This window comes from Dermacentor silvarum, chromosome 1 (genome assembly GCF_013339745.2).
Source record: "Dermacentor silvarum isolate Dsil-2018 chromosome 1, BIME_Dsil_1.4, whole genome shotgun sequence".
Classification (NCBI taxonomy): domain Eukaryota; kingdom Metazoa; phylum Arthropoda; class Arachnida; order Ixodida; family Ixodidae; genus Dermacentor; species Dermacentor silvarum.
In genome coordinates, this window is record NC_051154.1 from 98015077 (window position 1) to 98035346 (window position 20270).

The 20270-nt window shown below is 42.3% G+C and overlaps 1 protein-coding gene across 2 annotated transcripts; it reads left to right on the forward strand.

Moving 5' to 3' along the window:
* The first annotated feature begins 797 nt into the window (after positions 1–797).
* On the forward strand, positions 798–15229 carry LOC119433278 (ribonuclease P protein subunit p40). 2 transcript variants are annotated; one of them, XM_037700429.2, is made up of 7 exons: positions 798–1144; positions 2284–2425; positions 3266–3334; positions 4589–4684; positions 6377–6716; positions 14025–14165; positions 15035–15229. In XM_037700429.2, the coding sequence occupies exons 1-7, from the start codon at positions 1031–1033 to the stop codon at positions 15207–15209; spliced, it is 1077 nt and encodes a 358-aa protein (XP_037556357.1). In that variant the 5' UTR covers positions 798–1030; the 3' UTR covers positions 15210–15229. The 2 variants fall into 2 exon arrangements, with proteins under 2 accessions (XP_037556357.1, XP_049527449.1); XM_049671492.1 differs by having other exon boundaries at positions 6473–6716.
* The last annotated feature ends 5041 nt before the right edge of the window (positions 15230–20270 follow it).

Consider the following 20270-nt stretch of genomic DNA (forward strand, 5'->3'; position numbering starts at 1 on the left):
CAGACTGGCCACGTTGCCAGCGATTGTTGGTGAGATTTAAGTAATCACATTTCAGTAATCAAATTTCCACAATAAACGTTGCCCTGCAGCCGCCAAAGAAATGAAAGCCTGTTACATTTGGTACGGCCAGTATCACAGGAGGCTGTGGGTGTTCTGTGGTACGGCGCACGGCCGGTACGCAACACTCCAATTGCTAGTAGATACAGCGTTCGACCGCTGGCGCCACGCTGCGCCGCTCGCGCGTACCGCGTTTCTAGGTGGTTTCTTTCGCCGAGGGCGCTCGAACGCAATCATATGGTTCGTATGAATGCGTGGCTGTATGCCTGAGTGGTTACGGCGCTCGCTTCGGGATTATGCGTACGCGGGTTCGAATCCCGCGCTGGCTAGAATTTTTTTTTCTTAATATCACGCTTCTTCCCCCCCCCCCTCTCTGTTTGCCAGCGCGGTCGGTTGAACCCCGGTGCCACGGCGGCAGCCGTGGTGCCGGGCGCCGACGCGAAGCGGCGGTCGTTGGGGTGTTGTGGAGCGAAGCGTAGCAACACCCCAAATAAAAAAAAAAATACTGCTCCAGTCAGGTAGACTGCTCCCTCCCTGATAGTGAGATTATATTTGGATCATCAAAACAGTGATGCGTTTATAATACCACCGATCCCAACAGCAGGCTAGTCACCACCAGCCCAGCGTTTTCTCCGTCAACGCCTCCTCCGTTCCAACGGCGGCGGCTAGAAACATGGTACGTGCGAGCGGCGCAGCGTGGCGCCAGCGGCACGGCCACCATCACTAGTTGGCAACTCAAGCCGAGCCGATCCAAACTGAAGTAGTTGCCGCGGTGCAGCAGACGCTTAAAAGCCCCTTCAAAGCCCCTCTTCGTTATTACATGACCGCCTTATTCTATGCTGTTAAAGTTTTACTTCGCTACGTGCACCACTCCTAAAGCGTACTTTATGTCTACGTAAAGTTTTTGGCGTATCACATGTCCTAAGTGTGAACTGTTACTGCGTGTTTTTCTCGCGCATGTGCTTGAAGCAACATGTGGCCAGATTTTCCACAACTTCACTGTGACATCGACATTTACCTCTCGCACTTCGGAGAGCCCACCGAGCGCTGGCAGGAAGCCATTCGCAGATGCAACTTCATTCATTCTGTATGTATTGTATTCAGTGTTGTTAAAGGATTAGGTGTTTTTGCTTATATCAGTACGGCTATGTGTTGGTAGGGTGTACGATTCCACCATGTCCATGTCTGCTGGTGCTCAAGTGGTTTCCAAGTTGTTTATTACGACTGGCTGCTCGTATTTGGCGTTCCTTTGTGTGGTAAATTTTCAACAAGAACAAGACCTGTGCGCACTACGCGCAAAAACAAGATTGCTATGTTTAAACAGGTTCAGAAATGAATCGGTGCTGTCTTGACTGTTCTGCACTAGCTTTCCCTTGCTATGTGTGTGTTTTGCCAGTGTTTACTTGCTTGCCTGAGCAATGTTTTCTCTTTACTCTTTTTTTTTTTCTTTTAGAACCGACTGTTTCGTTCTAGAAAATATTGAACTTCATTTGGTATGTTGCAAGCAAATATTGGCTAAAGTGCAATAGCGCAATCCAAGAACAAGACAGAGGCGGTGAGACACGCTTGCTGGTGTGTCTCACATCCTCTGTCCATGTCTCTTTTTTGGGCCATTACTCTTCCATCATGTACCAACATGCCGAGTCTGCTATTGTCAAATATTGGCTGTTCAATATGGGGCAAGAATCAACAAAGCATCAACTCTGACAATAACAGGGGCGGTATTCTGTAAGAGTCCAATTAGTCGACTGTCCATTTCGGCTGTCGCTGATTGGCTGCTGCTTCATGTGCAGGAAGGAGACTGGCTGGCACCTTCCTGCACATCAAGCAGCAGCCAATCAGCGACAACCGAAATGGACAGTCCACTAATTGGACTCTTACAGAATACTGCCCCAGGAGCAAGGAGCCTGCTCTATGCCTCTCGTCATGTCAGTGTTTTTTGCTACCAACATGCTGAAAGAAAAAATGTGACGGAATTCTACACCAATGGAATGTCTTGAGCAGGGTCACAGAATGTGAAAACTGTGGTTATGCAAGAGATGTAGGGGGGGGGGGGAAAATACAAGTGTCAGCTTTATTACACTAGAAGTGCATAATTTGTCGCATAAAAATAGAGACAACACAACAGTAAAAAGGATGAAATACGAAAATTGGTATGTGTTCTGTCCACTTTGCATTGTGTGTGTATTACATTTATCTTGTTATAGCCATTTGTTATTTGCTTAGGTGCAGTTGGTGCTTCCAGAACTGTCTCAAATCCCTGAGGATGTGCACTCTTTAATGGCTGCTCAAGATTACCATATTGTCCGTAACATCCGTGCCAAGGAACTTGTGGCCTGGGACTTCGTGAAAACTTTTGTGAGGCAAGGTAGGAGTTGGGTCATGATACAGTCAAAAGGCACACAAATCAGAAATGAAAAAGTATCGTACTACACTTCAATCGCTACAGTTGTTGTTGTGTTACTGTGAAATGATGTCAGTGTTGGCAAGGTGGACTGCACAAGACTGGAATTTTCTTGCTGCCTTATTGCCACTGCAGCTAATTTTAACTCTTTGAAGTGATTTTAGTCATCAAATAACTAACTTGTCTGAACATTATTTTAATGACTACCCCTGTTGTTGGGAATTTCGAGGTGAAATAAATATGTAATACATAACAGTGCCCATCAGCAAAATTTGCAATTCTATTTGTACAAGTGGATCGAAGCTTTATTGAGTGATTGTTGGTGTAATTTTATGTGGCTGTCATTGAAAGGCAATGGCTGTGAAGTAAACATGGTTATATAGAAACAGATATAGGTCGGAACCATCTGCATTAACTACGTGCATTTTTCTTAATGGTGTAGTAGTTGCCTAAATGCATTACATACATGCACCATAATGTATTAAATGTAATCATTGAGAATCTGTTGGTGTTAATTTGGCAGAGTGATCACACTTGCAAGAGATTCCAATTTTACCCATACAAAAATGTAGGAAGAAAATATATTTTCTAGTCCTTATGAACCTCAGTCTGACACTGCTTCACCTATCAAGACATGGCAGATGTTCCATATGACAACATAGTAATAGAACTGTATTTATGGCATGTAAAAACATTTAATGTGCCTGATAAGGCGACTAGGAATTTCTGTATAAACATGTCTAGAAAGCCACAAGCGTGGCAAGTTTTGTCTTATTTCTTGCATTTCCTTACCTAACCATGCAGGGAAGTTGCACTTGTTGTCAATCAACACAAGTGTTTCATATGGGAATTGTGTGGCTGTCACAGCTGATGGTAAGTGCCTTCGATATTGCTACCAAAGTGGCTAGGTATACCCGTGATCAAAAGTATGCGGACCAAGGATTCTGTGAAAAGACCGAATGTTCTCAATGCCTAGGCATATAACCTGATAGTGAAATCTGTAGTTCAGACTTGGTATTGGAACCATTGCAGTACATTCGTCAGTTTCAGGTTTTCTGTCCGAGCTTTTCAAGACATTCAACTTTTTCGTAGAACCCCTGGTTCTTATACGTTTAATCGTGGGTGTACGTGCTGCATTACATTCTGCAAAAATGCTTGCATATATGCTGGTACATTTCTGCTTTGTTAGCGGCATTTTAAACTCTTGATGAAGAAACTTGAAAAGTAAGCTTGCATAAATTGTGTGCAAATTGATTTCACACGTATAGTTTTGACCCTTGCCATACTTTAGCTGTATCCCCTATATTAGTGTTCATGATATGAGAACTGTGAAAAAAAATATTGAGGTGCTTGAAGCAGAAAACATTTTGGTAAAAAAAGCTTCATCATTTTGAAGTTTACTTATGGTGATATTTGTTAGCCAGTGGCAGCCATATGCCTTGAGAAAGTTGCCATATGTGGCTTTGGTTCAGTATACACATTTGGTACAATTTAAGGCCATAATTTTTCCTGACCTTAAATGTGCCTTAAATGAGGCAATGTCATGGATGTTTGCAAGTTGATAAATGCATAGCCACAGTGACTATGCGCCTGCTGTGGATAGACATGTCAGGCGAAAAAAAAAAAAAAAAAGTAGTGCCTGATTTTGTAGATCTGAGAAAAAATCGGTTCACTAAGTATGTGCCCAGCTCCTCCTGGCCACTGCTGTTTGAAGATGGCTTTGTCTCATAAGGTGTCATGGAGTTTGATAGACACTGAAAATCAGACATGGGTGTGGAATGATGACATGAGATGCTGCCAGATTCACTGATGGCAATTCTTGGCTTGTTTCTCCAGGTTATTCCAGGTGCTGGCACCCAGCAACTTGGAGTAGCATCCCAGGCGATCAGCCAGGCTAATATCTCCGGCACAGCATTAGACTTGCATATCTCTCTCTCTTGGCATGTTTCTGATATTGTGACGAGAGAAGACGTGGCTATACGAGTGATTCTAAAACGAAACATCAATCATTTTATGGGCCTTTCCTAGTTACACCCAATTAATAAAGGTCAAAAAGACACGGCGTGTTTGAGAGAAAACTTGGCAGCAGCTTTTTTTTAAGTGATGATGTGTATGACATTCTTTCAGGTGAACTTCACTTGTCACTGCAGGAAGAGGTCTTTCGAGTTTCAGGACTTGAAGGTTCTCGTTCCTCAGGCAGTTCTAAAGGGCATTGTGTTTTTGGTAAGAAAAATGTAATACACATTTTGTCCTGCGTGGGAAAGTGCTTCCATTATTCCTTACTTCACGTTAGTGTGACTCACAACCATTACCACTTAGTGGTCCAATTACTGTTAAATAATTAACTTAATTAATTTAGCCAGGGATTGTTCAGGCTCAATGTGTAGAAACATGAATAATACCACAACTCTGAACTTTCTGCTTTCTCATTGGCCATCAAAGAGGAGAAAAAGCACATATAGGAAGTTAAAGTTCAAGCAAACCATGTCTGTTATTTGTTTGATGTAGAAATGTGAGAAGCACAGGTAGCTGAAGTTTATTAACACAGCATAAAAATTCAGAAGTGTTTGTTAGATGAGTGCTATAGAAGGAGGTCCCAAAGTAGAACTGGGAGGGGGACCTCCTATCGGTGTTGCATTAAGTTGATTACATTAAAAGGTAGGCAAGTATAATTTAGCTGTAGGCATGCCCTCATGTAATGTAATACCCCGCGAGGGCCTTTAAGGCTCCAGTAAATAATGAATAAATGATAATGATTAAAACGGCTAATTGGAAAGTCAGCAATATAAACAAAAATAGTATAATGAACACAGCATCAAACATTGCAATACAATATAAGCACTTACGTATCAAGAAAAAAAGAGACCTCTAAAAGAAGAAAAAAAAAAAAAACAATGCACTTTTGTTCTCGCAGCATTGGAAGTAACACATATTAGTTAATTGAAGTGTTCAACATTGCCCTGACAGAGATAAGTCCCCTTTTCGACACATTTGGTTCCACCTTTGTTCAACCACTGTAGATCACCTCAAGTCTCCAGGTTCCTGTGTACCTGTCCAGGTTACGTTAGTGGTAACTTGAAGCACAAACAATCGTCATACAAATTTTATAAATAGGTATGTCTAATGTGCAAAAATAGTAGTATTAGAAAATTATGAAATAATCCGACACCTGTAACTGTATAAACATGGCTAACTAACTTTTTAACTGAAATAGTCAGATAGTTGATTTCAATTTGAAACTTGAGGCCTGTCATCCTACAGAGTTCATAACCACTTCCAGACTTGCAAGATGCCGACACATTTAAAAAAAAATCAGTTTCATATAGCAAACTGGAACTCAATTGCTTACCAATGCAACTGCTGTAACCATAGAACGAGTCCATAAGTGACGTGACTGTTGGACAAGGAGGAAGCCAAGGAAATCGGGCGTCATAAAAATGCTTGCTCGTGTGGTGTTGAAGTGAAAACAATCGCATCACATGTGGTGATCAGCTGAGAGCGTTGCAGCTGCTCTCCTCAGTGTTTTGGTTTTCTGGGGGATATTGGCTGAAATTCATTACATTGCAGAAATTAGTGTCATATTTTGGGTCTGAAAGTGGCAAATGACATCTTAGGACAACAGGCTTCAAGTTGCTCAATAGAATGAATCACCTGACTCTCTTGAATAAAAGGTTTGTCGCATGTTTGGAATTACTTGTCTAAATATTACCTTCTCATTTCATGCATAAGCCACTGCGGTAACAAGCAATCCTAAAAAAATCACTGAATTATCTCACTTTCCCTACTTTTAATGAATTTAGAGCGCGTATTCTGAAACACCCTATGTGTTGCTGTGGCTTCACTGTTGTTTTTTAGTTTAATTAATTTATTGGGCGAAAAAAAAAAAAAGATAAATATGAATGACATTTTTTATAGGTTCAGTGATAGATCTGCAAAAGCAGTGCTTTCACCCAGAAAAGAACAATTACAAGCGAACGCTGCTTTCGCTGGACCGGTGTGGCGATCTTGTAGCCCAAGATGTGGCAATCATCTGGGAGCCCTTGCCAGAGCATGCAAGCTTGTCACCTTCCTCTGCTGCAAGGTATTTCAGCCAGTGTGGCCACGCTGTCATCGCTTGCAAACCGAGCTACTGTTCAGCAACACAGTTCTGTCAGGTTGTGCCTACTGCTGTGACAACATTGGAACATATGGGAGAAGATGCATATATCCCAATCTATGAGTGGCTTGGAGCGATTGCCTGTGGAGTTGATTCAAGGTGTGTTGTTTCTCTTTTTTTCTTGTAAAAGCTTTGCAATTACTGCCAGTTAGCAAAGTCAGTTGTAAATGTTTGCTAATGATTTTCAGCAAATTAAGTGTTCCAAATTCGGAGCTGCTTGTAGTTGTTTTACAGGCCTTTTCATAGCTATTGTGTTCCACGCCAGTTGGCTTGTTAGTGGCAAGACACACTCAACTCGCCTTTTACATTTTATCAGGCATTTGATGTAGATGCTGTCTTGCAAGGTTTTTGCATGTGCTCTGTATGTGCTTGCACTAGTATGTGTTCTGCCAGAATAGAGCATTCTCGTTGTAGGGGCCCTATGTTACTAAATAAGAGCTAGGCCATTTTCACATTGGTACGAACATAACTGGGTGCAAGAATTAATACCCCTGTTCTAACCAATTGGCAAAACTTCACCAGTTCAGTCTGCACAAGTGTTGGAGGTAACGTGTCGCTTTTTTGGTAACTTAGTACTCGTTAATTTTCTCAACTGTAGCAGATAGTATACTTCTGTTTACATTTTTCAGGATTATAAATGTCTTGTTATTAGTTACTTTTCATTCCGGTAACTCCCGCCCTGCAAGAAAAAATAAAGCATAGAGCACCTGAACTAAAGTGGCATGCCAAATAAACCAAATGTACGGGTGCTCTCGACAACGTTTCTGTCGGCTCGCATGCATGCCACAAAACATATGCCATTGACAATTTGATGATGCTGGCAGCCAATCTAACTAAAAAAAAAAAAAAAAGTACACCATACCCATCGCTCTTCAACACAGCAAACATGTGTACCCCTCCCCCCCGCACACAGTAGATGTAATTGTCTCAACCACTCGTGCACCGATTTTGGAACTGATTATTTATATAAATAATGAATCGGCTCCAAAAGCAGTGCCTGAGTGGTTGAGACATTTTTGGAAACTTGGAAAGTGAGATCGGAAAGAGTGATTAGCAAGATGCTCAGGGCATTGGTCCGGGGGTGGAAAGAGACCTAAAAGCAGGCTTATGTGTTTGCTTCGTGGGTGGAAAATTCCAGAGCGAGAGGCCATTCAAAACAATGCTGTGTGGTTGTTTCGTGGGCAAAGGAACAGGGTCATGACCGGAAAAATGTTAGCCTAAAGTGACGGAGTTGCGTGTATGTAGGCTCCCTATGCCAAGTGATTTCAGGCTGCCACATTGATAACTTTGTGAATGCGCAGTGGACTCTTGAAATAAAAATGTTGGCCCAGAAAGCTACCTGTCATGGCCGAATGTTCTATTGTACATTCTGCTGAAACGACCGAAAAGGGCAGAATGCATCAGGTGGCCAGAAGCAAGTGCGAGGGATAAGCAGGAACTGGGGACTGCTTATAGGGCTATATTGCTTATGGAAAGCAATATAGCACTATTCACATTTATTTATTTATTTATTTATTTATTTATTTATTTATTTATTTATTTATTTATTTATTTATTTAAAAATACCTTACAGGCCCAAAGGGCATTGAGTGAGGGGGGTTTACTTAAAACAAAGAAAGAACAAGCAAACTAGTATGGAACAGGGTTGCAAAGTAAGTTAACATCGAAACGCAATGCAACAGAGTAAATTGCAAAATACGAAACAATGTTCCAATGCAAGTGAACCCCCCCCAAAAAATAAGAAAAACGCAGCACAATAGATTATGTTTGCGAAATAAGCACTAAAAGAGCCTTTGAGTGCAAGTGAAGAAAAAAAACGCAACACATCGAAAAATAAACAAAGCAAGAGCTTAAACGATCAGACCATGTTAAAGTGCTATTTCAAAAAAAAAAAAAAATGTACCTAAAGTTTGTGGCGAAATGTATTCAGGTTATTATCAGAGGCGATATCATCGGGAAGATCATTCCACATGCGGATGGCTTGTGGAAGTGCGGATGTGTTAAAAGCGTTCATGTTGCCAAAGATGCGCGTGAAGCTGAGGTGATTATGTAGCCTACGTAATGTGAAAATGGGGAGTTCAAGGTATGGTATGGTATGAAGAACTTTATTTGGGTCCTGAGGAATCAGTCTGGGAAGTTCAAGGTGTAACAAGGCTATTTTATTGCTTTAGGTGTACTTGTGAAACAGTCATAATAGAGACATTCGACGGTGCATGGTCAGTGGTTGAAGAGAATGATCGAGTTTAAGCTGAGTCACACTTGAATGATTGTATGACTGTCATAGTTCTTTGAAATGTAACGGACGGCTCTGTTCTGAACTGCTTCAAGCATGTTAATTTGATAATGAGCATAAGGGGACCAAACAGATGAGGCATATTAAAGTTGTTGGAGGACGAAAGTTAGATAATCTGCGAACATTAGAGGGACAATGACGGAGGTTGCTTCGTAGATACCCTAAAGTTTTTGAGGCTTTTGCGCAGGCAACAGTGATGTGATCAAACCAGGAGAGGACTGGTGTAAGGTAAACGCCAAGATATAAGATGATGCCCGGGACAGCTTGTCTCTCTGTATATGGTAGGAAAAATTGGAAATGTCGCGTTTACATCCGAAAGAAATAATTTTACATTTGTTAGTATTTAGGGTCATGAGCCAGCTGCTACACCAGTTAGAGATAATGTTGAGATCGTCTTGAAGGATCAGGTGGTCATCAGGACTGTTTATTGCTCTATATAACATGCAGTCATAGCAAAGATTCTAATACTTTATGATATGTTATTTGGCAGGTCATTTATATCGATCAAGAAAATAATTGGGCCTAGAACCCCAATTGCCCTGTGGAATGCCAGAAAAGACATGGGAAGAGTGAGAGGAAGAATTATTAACCGGTCGTGAACTGCTTGCGAAGTGAAAGGAAATTCCGAAACCATGATAAAGTGAAGGACTCTAATCGAAGGGCAGATAATTTAGAAATAAGGCGGCAATGGGCGACACGATCGAAAGCTTTGGCAAAAAATCAAGAAATATGGAATCGGCCTGTAGGCCATTGTTCATGTTGGAATGAAGGTCTATGGTCAATTTCAGTAGCGGCGTTTCGCATCACATGCCCTTCCTGAATCCGTGCTGATTTGGAAAGAATTTGCTAGTCTCCAGGTGATTGTAATAGTGGGAGGCGATTACAGTATAGACCACTTATAACGTAACCGCTTATAGTGCAGGACCGGATATAGTGCGGTCTTTACAGACTCCCGTTAATTTTCCCATAGCACTCCATGTATATACGTATCGCTTATAGTGCAGTTGCGGGAAACGAAATACCGGTTACAGTGCGGCTGCCTGGGAGTACGGAAGTCAGCGGAGACGGTGAACGCTCGCCTCAAACGGGCGCCCCAAGGATTGCTCGAGGAAGAAAGAGAGACGAAGTGGAGGAGAAGGGCACGTGGTGCGAACGAATGGCCAGTGAGGGCCACGAAACTGCCAACGCCATCCGACGCTCGCTTCACGACAACGGCAGTAAACGAAACTTCAGGGAGCGGGCGGCGCCGGCACAGCACGGCGAAGGGCGCACGTGGAGACCGTGGAATGTGAGGGAGGAGGGCGGCAGGGAAGCGGATTTCGCCTCGGCAACTCCGCCGCTTCGGTGGCTCCCCTCGCCCTCCCTCGTAGCTCCCTCACCTTCAACTGTCACCGTGCGCGCCCGCCGCCGTGCAGGCGCCGCCCCTCCAGCCGGCCCGGCGCCAGTTCCCCGAAGTTTCGTTTTCTGCCATCATCGGGAAGCGGGCTTTTGCCGGCGTGGGCAGCTACGTTGGCCGCTGCTTCCCTCTGCGCCGTAGCCGCAGCGTGCAAGGTCAACCCGTGACTAGAAAGTAGAGGAAGCATAAAGGAGAAAGAAGGGTTCACTGCCATTTTTTACGCGTGGCTACGGTAGCGTGGCTGAGACGTCGGCGCGTACACGCATGTTCCGGCGTAACGCAGAATCGGCGACCTTGCCATTTGAGAGAAGGTGAAATTTCCGCCGCGTTTTTTTTTTCCTTTATTTTTTTGTTTTGTTCGCGCGCGACATTGAGGAGTCTCTCCTAAGCTTTTACTCTATGGCGGTGCCGGAGCAATGCCGGTCGGAGGCGCTGCCGCATGATTTGGTTCGAATTAACGAGATTCAACTGTAATTGAATGCAAATGTTCTAGCTGCATTCCTTGACTGTCGCATACGCGTGGCGGCTCGGTGCACATGTTTTGCATATGTGCAGGCCTTGAAAATTGTTGCTTCGGTTATAGTGCGGTACCGCTTATAGTGCGGATATTCGCGACTCCGGCGACTTACGTTATAAGCGGTCTACACTGTATATGCTCAAGAAGATTACAGCAGATGCATGGGAGTGATATTGGACGGTAGTTTTCAGGTAAATTCTTATTTCCGGATTTAAAAATGGGTATTATTTTAACAATCATCCAGTCGTCTGGCAGTTGTCCAGATGACAATGACTGTCGAAAGATGTGGTATAATACTGTGCTAGATATGAAAACGGTATTTTTTAGTATTTTGGAATTAATATCATCGATACAGGCCGATAAAGATGCCTTAAGCTGCCTAATTTGAAATGTGATACCATCCACTATGATTTTAATGGGCTGCATGTATAGTCCGATACAAGTCAAGAGAAATGCGGCTTTTCCCCGTCAAAGGACCCCCTTCCAGCCAATGGTGTCTCTGCGTGAACATGACGTCGCGGCCGACCGCCTTACACCTACGAGTAGCGCTGTTGTCTCTCTGAGTGCAACCACATGCATAAGTAGTTCCGAACGACGCATTTATTTTGATCGAAAATAAAATCTTAGCTCAAATTCTTTATTTGCCCATTACTACACATGAGGTGTAAGGGCTTACTCTTCAATTGGAGCAGTGAGTTGAATTCCAGTAAACTGCAAAACTGCAGCGGCGGCTGTTTCCTGATGGTGCCGAGCGGTGGCGCAGAAGACGAAATGCCAGAGCGATCGTCGTTACCGAGTGTGTTAAAAACACTGCTCGCTACACACAAATGAGGCTTTTCACAGATTTCACCTTGGGATATGACTGAACGGCACTAAAGTGAGCTTGAGAGAGCATGATCTCACTGATGACGACGTCGATGGGTCGACGCGAACAACGGAGGCGGCCATTTTGATAAAAGTACGTAAGCACGGAATAACACGCGTTTTTTTTTTTTTTTTTCCCCGGCACGAAAGAAACGTGTCGTCGGCCGCGACGTCTTTGGTTTTTTTTTTTTTTTTTTCACGACCACGGCGCGACAGAAACGTGATGTCGGCCGCGATGTCAGGTTGACACAGCGACACCATTGGCTGGAAGGGGGTCCTTTGACGAGGAAAAGCTGCATTTCACTTGACTTGTATCGGACTATAGTTGTGCTCAGGGTCATATGGCACATCGGAATGATCTTCCCGAGTGAATACAGATGAGAAAAACACATTAAATGTAGAACAACACTCGGAATCAGAGAGAGATAGGTTGTTTTCATCCAGTAATGATAACTTGTTTGTGCCTTGGTCAGGGGATATGAAGCGCCAGAATTTCTTTGGATTATTTTGCAAAAGGGACGGCAAATAATTGTGGAAATCTTTGGCATTGCATATTGCAGAACAATAACTGGTCAAGCATTCTTTGTAATGTTCTCAAGCAGAAGATGTACCAGCGTGCTTCGCATTACAGTACAAACATTTTTTCCTGTTTCTTTGTTTACAGAGGGATTTGGTGAACCAAGGGTTTGATTTATCGTTAGAAATTGTGATAATTGGTATACATTGGTTAATGAGCGAGGACATTTTATCTCTCAAAAGCACGCAGTTTTCATTTACAGACTGATTGTCGAAAGACGGTAGTAAAACTAGATTTAAAAATGTTTCGAGCTCTACATTCATTTTGTTATAGTCGGCTTTGTTGTAGTCCCGCATTTTCTTTTTTAATATTCCTGTGAATGGTGGAGGCAAGTTCAATGTTACCTCAATTAAATTATGGTCACTAAAGTTTTTTTGGCAAGACACTGTCTTGAGTGTTTTCGGAGCGTTTGTCAGGTTAAACAGGTCTAAGGGTAAGTTGATGAATTCTGTTTAAAGGCTACATGGTGACGATAAATTGATCCAATCAATTAGCGGTACATTAAGGTCTCTGAATAGATAAATTGCATCTGTGGGACAAAGATCTTTGGCATTAATGCGAAGTTCGTGTACAAAGGTATTGCTAGAATAATCAGGCGGACGATAGCAAGTCCCAATTAGGATTTTAGTGTATTTAGTCACACAGACTATCCAGATGATTTCAAGAGTCGAGTCAAGATTTAGCGCGTCGAAGTGAGCGTATTTTTTACACCAAGGACACCGCCACCTCTTTTGTCAATGCGATCTTTGCGATATATGTTGTAGCATTTACTATTGGCAAGAACCTTGTTATTTGTGATTGCAGGGTACAACCAAGTTTCTGTGAGCGCGAAAATATCACAATCATTGTCTTCTAGTAAAGAGCAGATGGTGTCGCGCTCAGTGGTTCTTTGTGTGACAAAGGAAGGAATTTGCAGGTGTCGCATAGGCACCTGGCATGCATACCGAGAGGAATGTGGAAGAAAGCTATTGCTTAAGTTCAACAGCAGGTTATAATTATTAGAAAGGTGTTCATCTAATACTTTAGGTGCTGCTAATGCACTTGCTTCATTTTGCTTTATTCTATTTGCAACTGTGATACTTCATTTCTGGTTAATTTTGAGTAAGCAAGGCTGACCATGAAGCACCTTCACATAAGCATTCACAGTATTTCTGGTAATTATGCAGGTTCAAAATGAAAGAAAACCCTGGCATTGCCCTCCTACCCTTAGAAATTTATCTGTACGAGGTATACCTGGCGTAAAATGGCGTGCAACAACACCCGCCTTCCACATCCCCCTCCCCCGAAAATAATTCCTGGCTACACCGCTGACCCTTGGCACACTAGTTAGAGTGGGCTTAGTGCTTTCTGCGCTAGTATGCTCACTGAGGAACTGAATCTGGCAAGAGTCTGGTTTCATGAAGATGTCATCTTTTCATACCAACTTGTATGCTACTTGCATTCAGCATTTATATCTTGGGGAAGCCTGTGTCATAAGTATCTTGCAGAAAGAATCTATGTTTGAGAACCATATGCTTCAAGTCTATTATACATAAGCTGATGCTGTAATATCAGCAGTTTGAATATTCATATATCAACTTTTGTTAATTAGTCAACTGATTGTGCAATTTATTGCTGAGCTGTTTCCACCTATCCGCACAGCCCAACCATAAATGCAGAATTGTTCTGTGTTTGGGGCAGTAAGAAGAAAAAAAGGCATCTTGGATATAAAGATAGGGGATGTGATTTGATGGCGATACTTGGTATCTTATTCTATGTAGGGATCATAAGGATGCAAGGGAGCAGTTTGTTAGCAACTACCACTTCCCTGGGCCAAGCACAGAGGTGTCCCGGCTCTTTATGGCCAACTGGAAAGGCTTCTTTACTCCAACATGTGCCATAAGGCTCCTTTTATTACTCAGGTAAATTTTTATCTTGTTTGCTCTTGCATAAAAACACAGTAGCATAAGTGCTGCCAAAGCAGGAAAGCTTGCATAGGATCTATTATAAGGCATACTTTTTTTACCCTTTTCTTTTTTCAGTAGGTTGTGTGCATTGTACTCCCATGGTTTCAGTATAGATGTGCTAACACAAAAAATGTAATTGTTCTTATCAATTTCTGAGACATAACTATGAATAACATGTATTGTCTTATGGTAGAAAAATTCTTGCAAGAGTCATGTTTGGCAAATCAGTTCTGTAGTAATCCCCAAGGTAGAAGAAGTTTCATGAAAGCGAACAACTGTCATCAACCTGACAGTAGCATGAAGCTGCACAGGTTGCATGATGACGGATAAACACCGCACAATAAAGATAGACAAAGAAAACATGTAACAGGTGCTGATTAGTCTACATCATTATGGTGCACTGTTTATTCATCACCACGCAACTTTACCAACTCGCTCAACTTGCCGCACTTGTCACACACAGGTTTGGTTTGCAAGATTGAAGGTCTGGCGTGGCCATTGTACCTCTTATTTGTTGTTGCATGCATTTTCTCTCTGTTTAGTCATGGAAGGCACTTAAAGTATCGTACAAAATTCAAAGGCATAGAGAATGAAATGAAGCCTCTGTGTGTCTTCTCTATTCTGATATAAAACTCATCAAGGCCAGCTTGTTATGCCAGCAAACTTATTGCGAACATGTGACTAAAACATGCAGGTTGCATGATAACAAATTAATTGCTTTCTTTTTTTCTAGCAGAAAATGGATGTATTACAGAAAAATTATTTGTGTCAAAATAAAATGGTTGCACAATGGTGATGCAAAGTTTCTTGTTTTTCTTTTCCAGACAGTGCATGGTTCAGGAAGAACTACCATTTTTTGGCCTTGTACTGCATAGGTTTGATGATGATCCAACTCGACCATTAAGTAAACACCAGAGTTTACTGCTAAGTCGTACTTCAGAACTCAGTATCATCTGTACGCCAAATGGACGCTATTGTCTTCTCCACTCTCCCAAGTGACCATTCAAAAAAAGAAATTTGTACCCTGTCATGACAAGAAGGCTGTTGTGGTTTCTTTCCTTTTTACTTTGCAGATTGCTTTTAGCCCAAGCAGAACCACGCAAAATCAAAAGTGTTTTGCTTCTGCATGGAACTACATTGCTTGGACATCTGTAGTAGTCGGGCTTATGATTGTTTGGTACCTAGTTGACACATTGAAGTTGAGTTTTTAAACAGCAGGCTAATAAATCATGGTTGTTTTCACTGTGCTTTTTCTTTCTAAATTTCAAGCAAGAAGTCTCTTTTACAAAAAATGATTGAAAAGTTCCTGGAGCAGTGCCCAATGTGCTGCTCTGCAAGGTTAAGGGGTAGATCAGCTGCGGAAAACAGCGTGAATCGACTCGAGTGGAACTCGAGGGGGAAGTGGGCGGGGGGGGGGGGGGGGGGGCTTACAGAACAGATGACTAGTTAAATAATACATTTATGTTATTAATTTATGTTGGTAAACTGTCAATCCCACAAGGGGGATTATTACATGAGTGGGTGTACAATACAGACAATATACAAGCGCAAACAATGCACTCGATACCAAGCAAAGAAAGAAGGCAAAAAACAAATAAATAAAATGTGCAAGAAAGTAATGTAGTAGTGAATGTAATCACCAGAGTATGCATTTACTTGCTTCCACACTGAATTATATAACGATATGCCTGGATTGTTTTGCTGAATTACCAACCCAAATCATTGGCATGGAAGAAAGCATGAAGCTTATAAATTCAAATTTTGAATCGTTTCTCATTAAACGTGATGAACTTCTGAAGGAAAATGCAACCTTGCGCAAAAGCAGCGAGGATTTTAGGCGATAGAATAAGGTGGTGTCAAGCCATGTGATGTCTCTGGAGCAATATTCAAATGGAAACATCGATAGCAAGGGCATACCTGTGACACAATGAAAATAGTGAACTGACAGTAAAACTCTTGAGAGCAAATCAGTTATGCCATGGACTCTGAAGACATCACTGTTTGTAAGTTTTACCTTGCATACACTACCATTGAAAAAACCCTAATTGTTCATTTTGTTTCAAAAAGATCCAAAATGAGTTTTATCAAAGAGTGTAGAAAGCGCAGCTTTCCATTGACATGTTTGGCTTTTCTTCAGGCAGAAAGCAAGATGCGGGTGTTTTTTTTTTTTTTAGACAGCACAGTATTTTTAAAAATTGCCTGTCGCCGGTAGCACAATTCAAGTCCTTCAGCTGGATTACTGAAACAGGCAGACATTATTTGCACAAGAAATCAAACTACATAGTCGAATAACAAAATTGAACGAATGAAGTTTTGAACTAATTGTTTTATGACACATTGCAATTTACAAATGGCAGCCAGTGAGTTCACAAGGCGTATCCACTTGGGACAAATTCTTGGAATGATGTCCGTTTTGAGATATTAATTCCCGAAATGTGCAATGAAGTTCATGGGTGTTCCAGTTACTTTTGAGCTTCAGTGCATAAAACTGCATTTTGTAAGAAAGGTAATGGAGCAACAGTGCATTTTTACTGCAAATTTGACAGCTCCGATGTGGAAACCAGTGCCATCCTTAGAAATATGCCTTGCTAACTGACTGGCTACAATTTACAAGTTGCAATATGTGCTGTCAAGTTAAATAATTTATACCCTTATTGGTATTTTTTGTTAATTAGTTAATTATTTATTTTCATTTATTGTGCAAGTAATGTCCACCTTCTTCAGCATTCCAGTTCAAGGATTAGAATAGCCCTATATATGGCACAGGCAATTTTTTAAATATTCTTGATAGTAAAAAAACAAAACAAGCCATCTGGTACTGTATTAATGAGCACTTCACATATGTAATCAAGAAGTTAACTGAGGCACTGGATCGAAATAAGGAAAAAAATTCAGGTGGAGCCCATCCTTTGGGGATGTTTACTATCATCAATGCGATTAGCATTCAAGTGGTGATGCACATGTAATAATGATGGTTAAGGGGGGAAGCGGCTTTCGCATCGCGAAATTTGGCCAAAAAATCGATTTTTTGAAAATCACATTTTCAGTTTGTATGACTTGTTTTCTATCTTATTTCAAAATTTCGTCGCGGAAAACCGCGCAGAAATGACGTAAAAAATGTTTATCGAAGCTAAGGTGGCGAGGAGTTCCTCGAAAATAGCGAAAAAACGGCATTTTTCAAGCCGCGATATCTCCGCAACCGCGTAACCTAGCGCCGCCATCTTGGTCTCTATGGATAGCGCGATTCTCCGTCTTCAAATTTGGCGCCTCGGCCGGCTGCACCAGGCAAGAGCAAGCGCACAGCAAGCAAAAGTTTCAAGGTCCCGCGACGGTTTCTGATTGGCAGCGCGCGCCACGTGACTGTATGCGGCTCCGCATTGGTCTCCCGGGCGGTCGCCCTTAGCAACCGGCGGAAAGATCGTCTGCTCGCCGCGCTGACAGCGCTGAGGAGCCGCAGAAACAGAGGGCAGCAGAAAAGGGGGTGGAATTGGTGCATTCATTCATAAAAGTATGAACTGGCAAAGGGTCAAACAGGAATGCAAGGAGCATTTATGGCTAAAAGGGAAAGTTGCAGGAGAGCAGACACTCCTTGGCTTTGTATACCTGTGGACAGGAGCAAATGCCAAAGAGGAAAACAAAAAAATGCTGGAATGCATATCAAGTGACATTAATGAGCTAGGAGAAGGGTGCGAGATTATTATACTAGGAGATATGAACGCACACATAGAAGACATGGACGGGTACACAGACTCAACAGGCAACATGATGCTGGATATGTGTGAAATGCATGACTTAGTTGTATGCAACAGTACTGAGAAGTGTGAAGGGCACATAACATGGGAGGTAGGGAGCCTGCAGTCGACAATAGATTATGCACTAATGTCACATAGGATGCATGATAGGCTAAAGGTAATGAACATAGATGAATATGGCTCCAGAAGTCTAGGTAGTGATCACAAACGTATTAAGGTGAGTTTCAGAAGAGAAATGAAAGTAGGTAGGAGGCAAGATGAACAACCGGGTGGGATATTTTACTTGGAAAAGCGGCTTGAAATAGCAATCCAACAAATTGAGGAAGTAATTTCAGAGAATACCAAAACAGAATGGACATATGCAAATTTAACAGGGCTATTTGAGCTAGAGCTTGCTAAGGTACGAGTCAGGTCAAAAGGGAACAGAAGACGTAAACCCAAGAGCTGGTGGTATGAGGAGATTAAGAAGGCCATAGAGAAACGTCAGGAAGCATCCAGGGAACACAGATATTCAAAGCAGAGGGGTGAACCAGAAGCTGATGTAGGCAGAAAATGGAACAACTTAAACTGTAGAAGGGAAGCATCCAATTTGATCAATGAGAAGATCAGAAGAAAGGGGAGCCAATGGTTGTCAGAAGTAAACAAAAAGGATAGAAAAGCAGCGAAGAAATTTTGGAAACATCTCAACTCCTTGAGTAATAAGACTAGCCTAGAGCAGAGGTTTATAGTTACAGCTCAAGGTGTTCGACTAGAGGGAGATGAGGCAATGGAACATATAAGAACAATGATGACAGAAAAATTTAAAGAACGAAACATAGCATGTGCTCAATCAGGTGAGGATGGACTAGTCAGTGCAGTGGCTCCACTGGCACAAAGCGAGTGGGAAAGGGCAGAGAAGAGGGTTCCTAGTAGCACGTCGACAGGTCCTGATGGCATCCCAATTATGTTAATAAAGACATTGGGCCCAAAATATAAGAAAGCATTAAGAGAGGCAGTGAGCAAAATGATAATGGACGGTAAAGCCCCCGATGAGTGGAGACTGAGCAGGATGAGCATGATATATAAGGGAAAGGGGGACAAAGCCGACATGAACAACTACCGTCTCATAACACTGACGTCAGTGGTTTACAGGGTGGTGATGCAGATTATAAAGGACAGACCACAGGCATGGGTGGAGAGCGAGGAGGTGCTGGGAGAACTACAAAATGGCTTCCGGAAACAAAGAAGGTTAGAAGATAATCTGTTCTCATTGACCAAGTGTATTGAAATAGCAGAAAAGGAACACAGGCCCCTATGGCTCGCATTTCTGGATATCGAGGGAGCCTATGACAGTGTAATCCAAAAGGATTTGTGGAACATACTGCATGGGCACTCTAGATGTGGAAGATAGAGTAAGTAATCTTTTAAAAGATATCTATAAAAGTAACAAGGTGCTTATAAAATGGGAAAACAAGGTACCTGGGCCTATAGAGATACAGCAGGGGCTTAGGCAGGGGTGCCCTCTGTCACCTCTGTTGTTCATGCTGTATTTACAAGGATTAGAGAAAAAATTAGAGAGGAGCGGACTTGGCTTCAACCTTTCCTATTTCAAGCAGGGAGAATGGATTAAACAGTCATTACCAGGACTGATGTATGCAGATGACATTGTACTTATGGCTGACAGCAAGGAAGACTTGCAGAGATTAATGGACATCTGTGGTAAAGAGGGAGATAGCTTAGGTTTGAAGTTTAGTAAAGAAAAATCGGCAGTCATGACTTTTAATGATAATCAGGGCAGCGAGCATAGAATACAGGAGGTTACGCTGGAGGTGGTGAATAAGTACAATTATCTTGGAGTGTGGATAAACAATGGGGCTGAGTACCTAACGGAACATAAAAATATGTGACGGCTAAAGGTAGCAGAAATGCAGCTGTGATGAAAAATAGGGCACTGTGGAATTACAATAGGTACGAAGTGGTGAGAGGGATTTGGAAAGGGGTGATGGTCCCTAGTTTGACTTTCGGCAATGCGGTCCTGTGCATGAGATCAGAGGTTCGAGCAAGGTTGGAAGTTAAGCAGCGAGGGGTAGGTAGACTGGCTCTGGGAGCACACGGAAATACACCAAATCAGGGGGTACAGGGTGACATGGGATGGACGTCATTCGAGGGCAGGGAAGCCAGCAGCAAGATAGAATTTGAGGAGCGATTGAGAGAGATGGCAGAAAAGCGGTGGGCAAGGAGAGTTTTCAGTTATTTGTACATGAGGAATGTTGATACAAAATGGAGGAAGCTGACCAGAAAACTGTCAATCAAATATTTGGACTGCAGG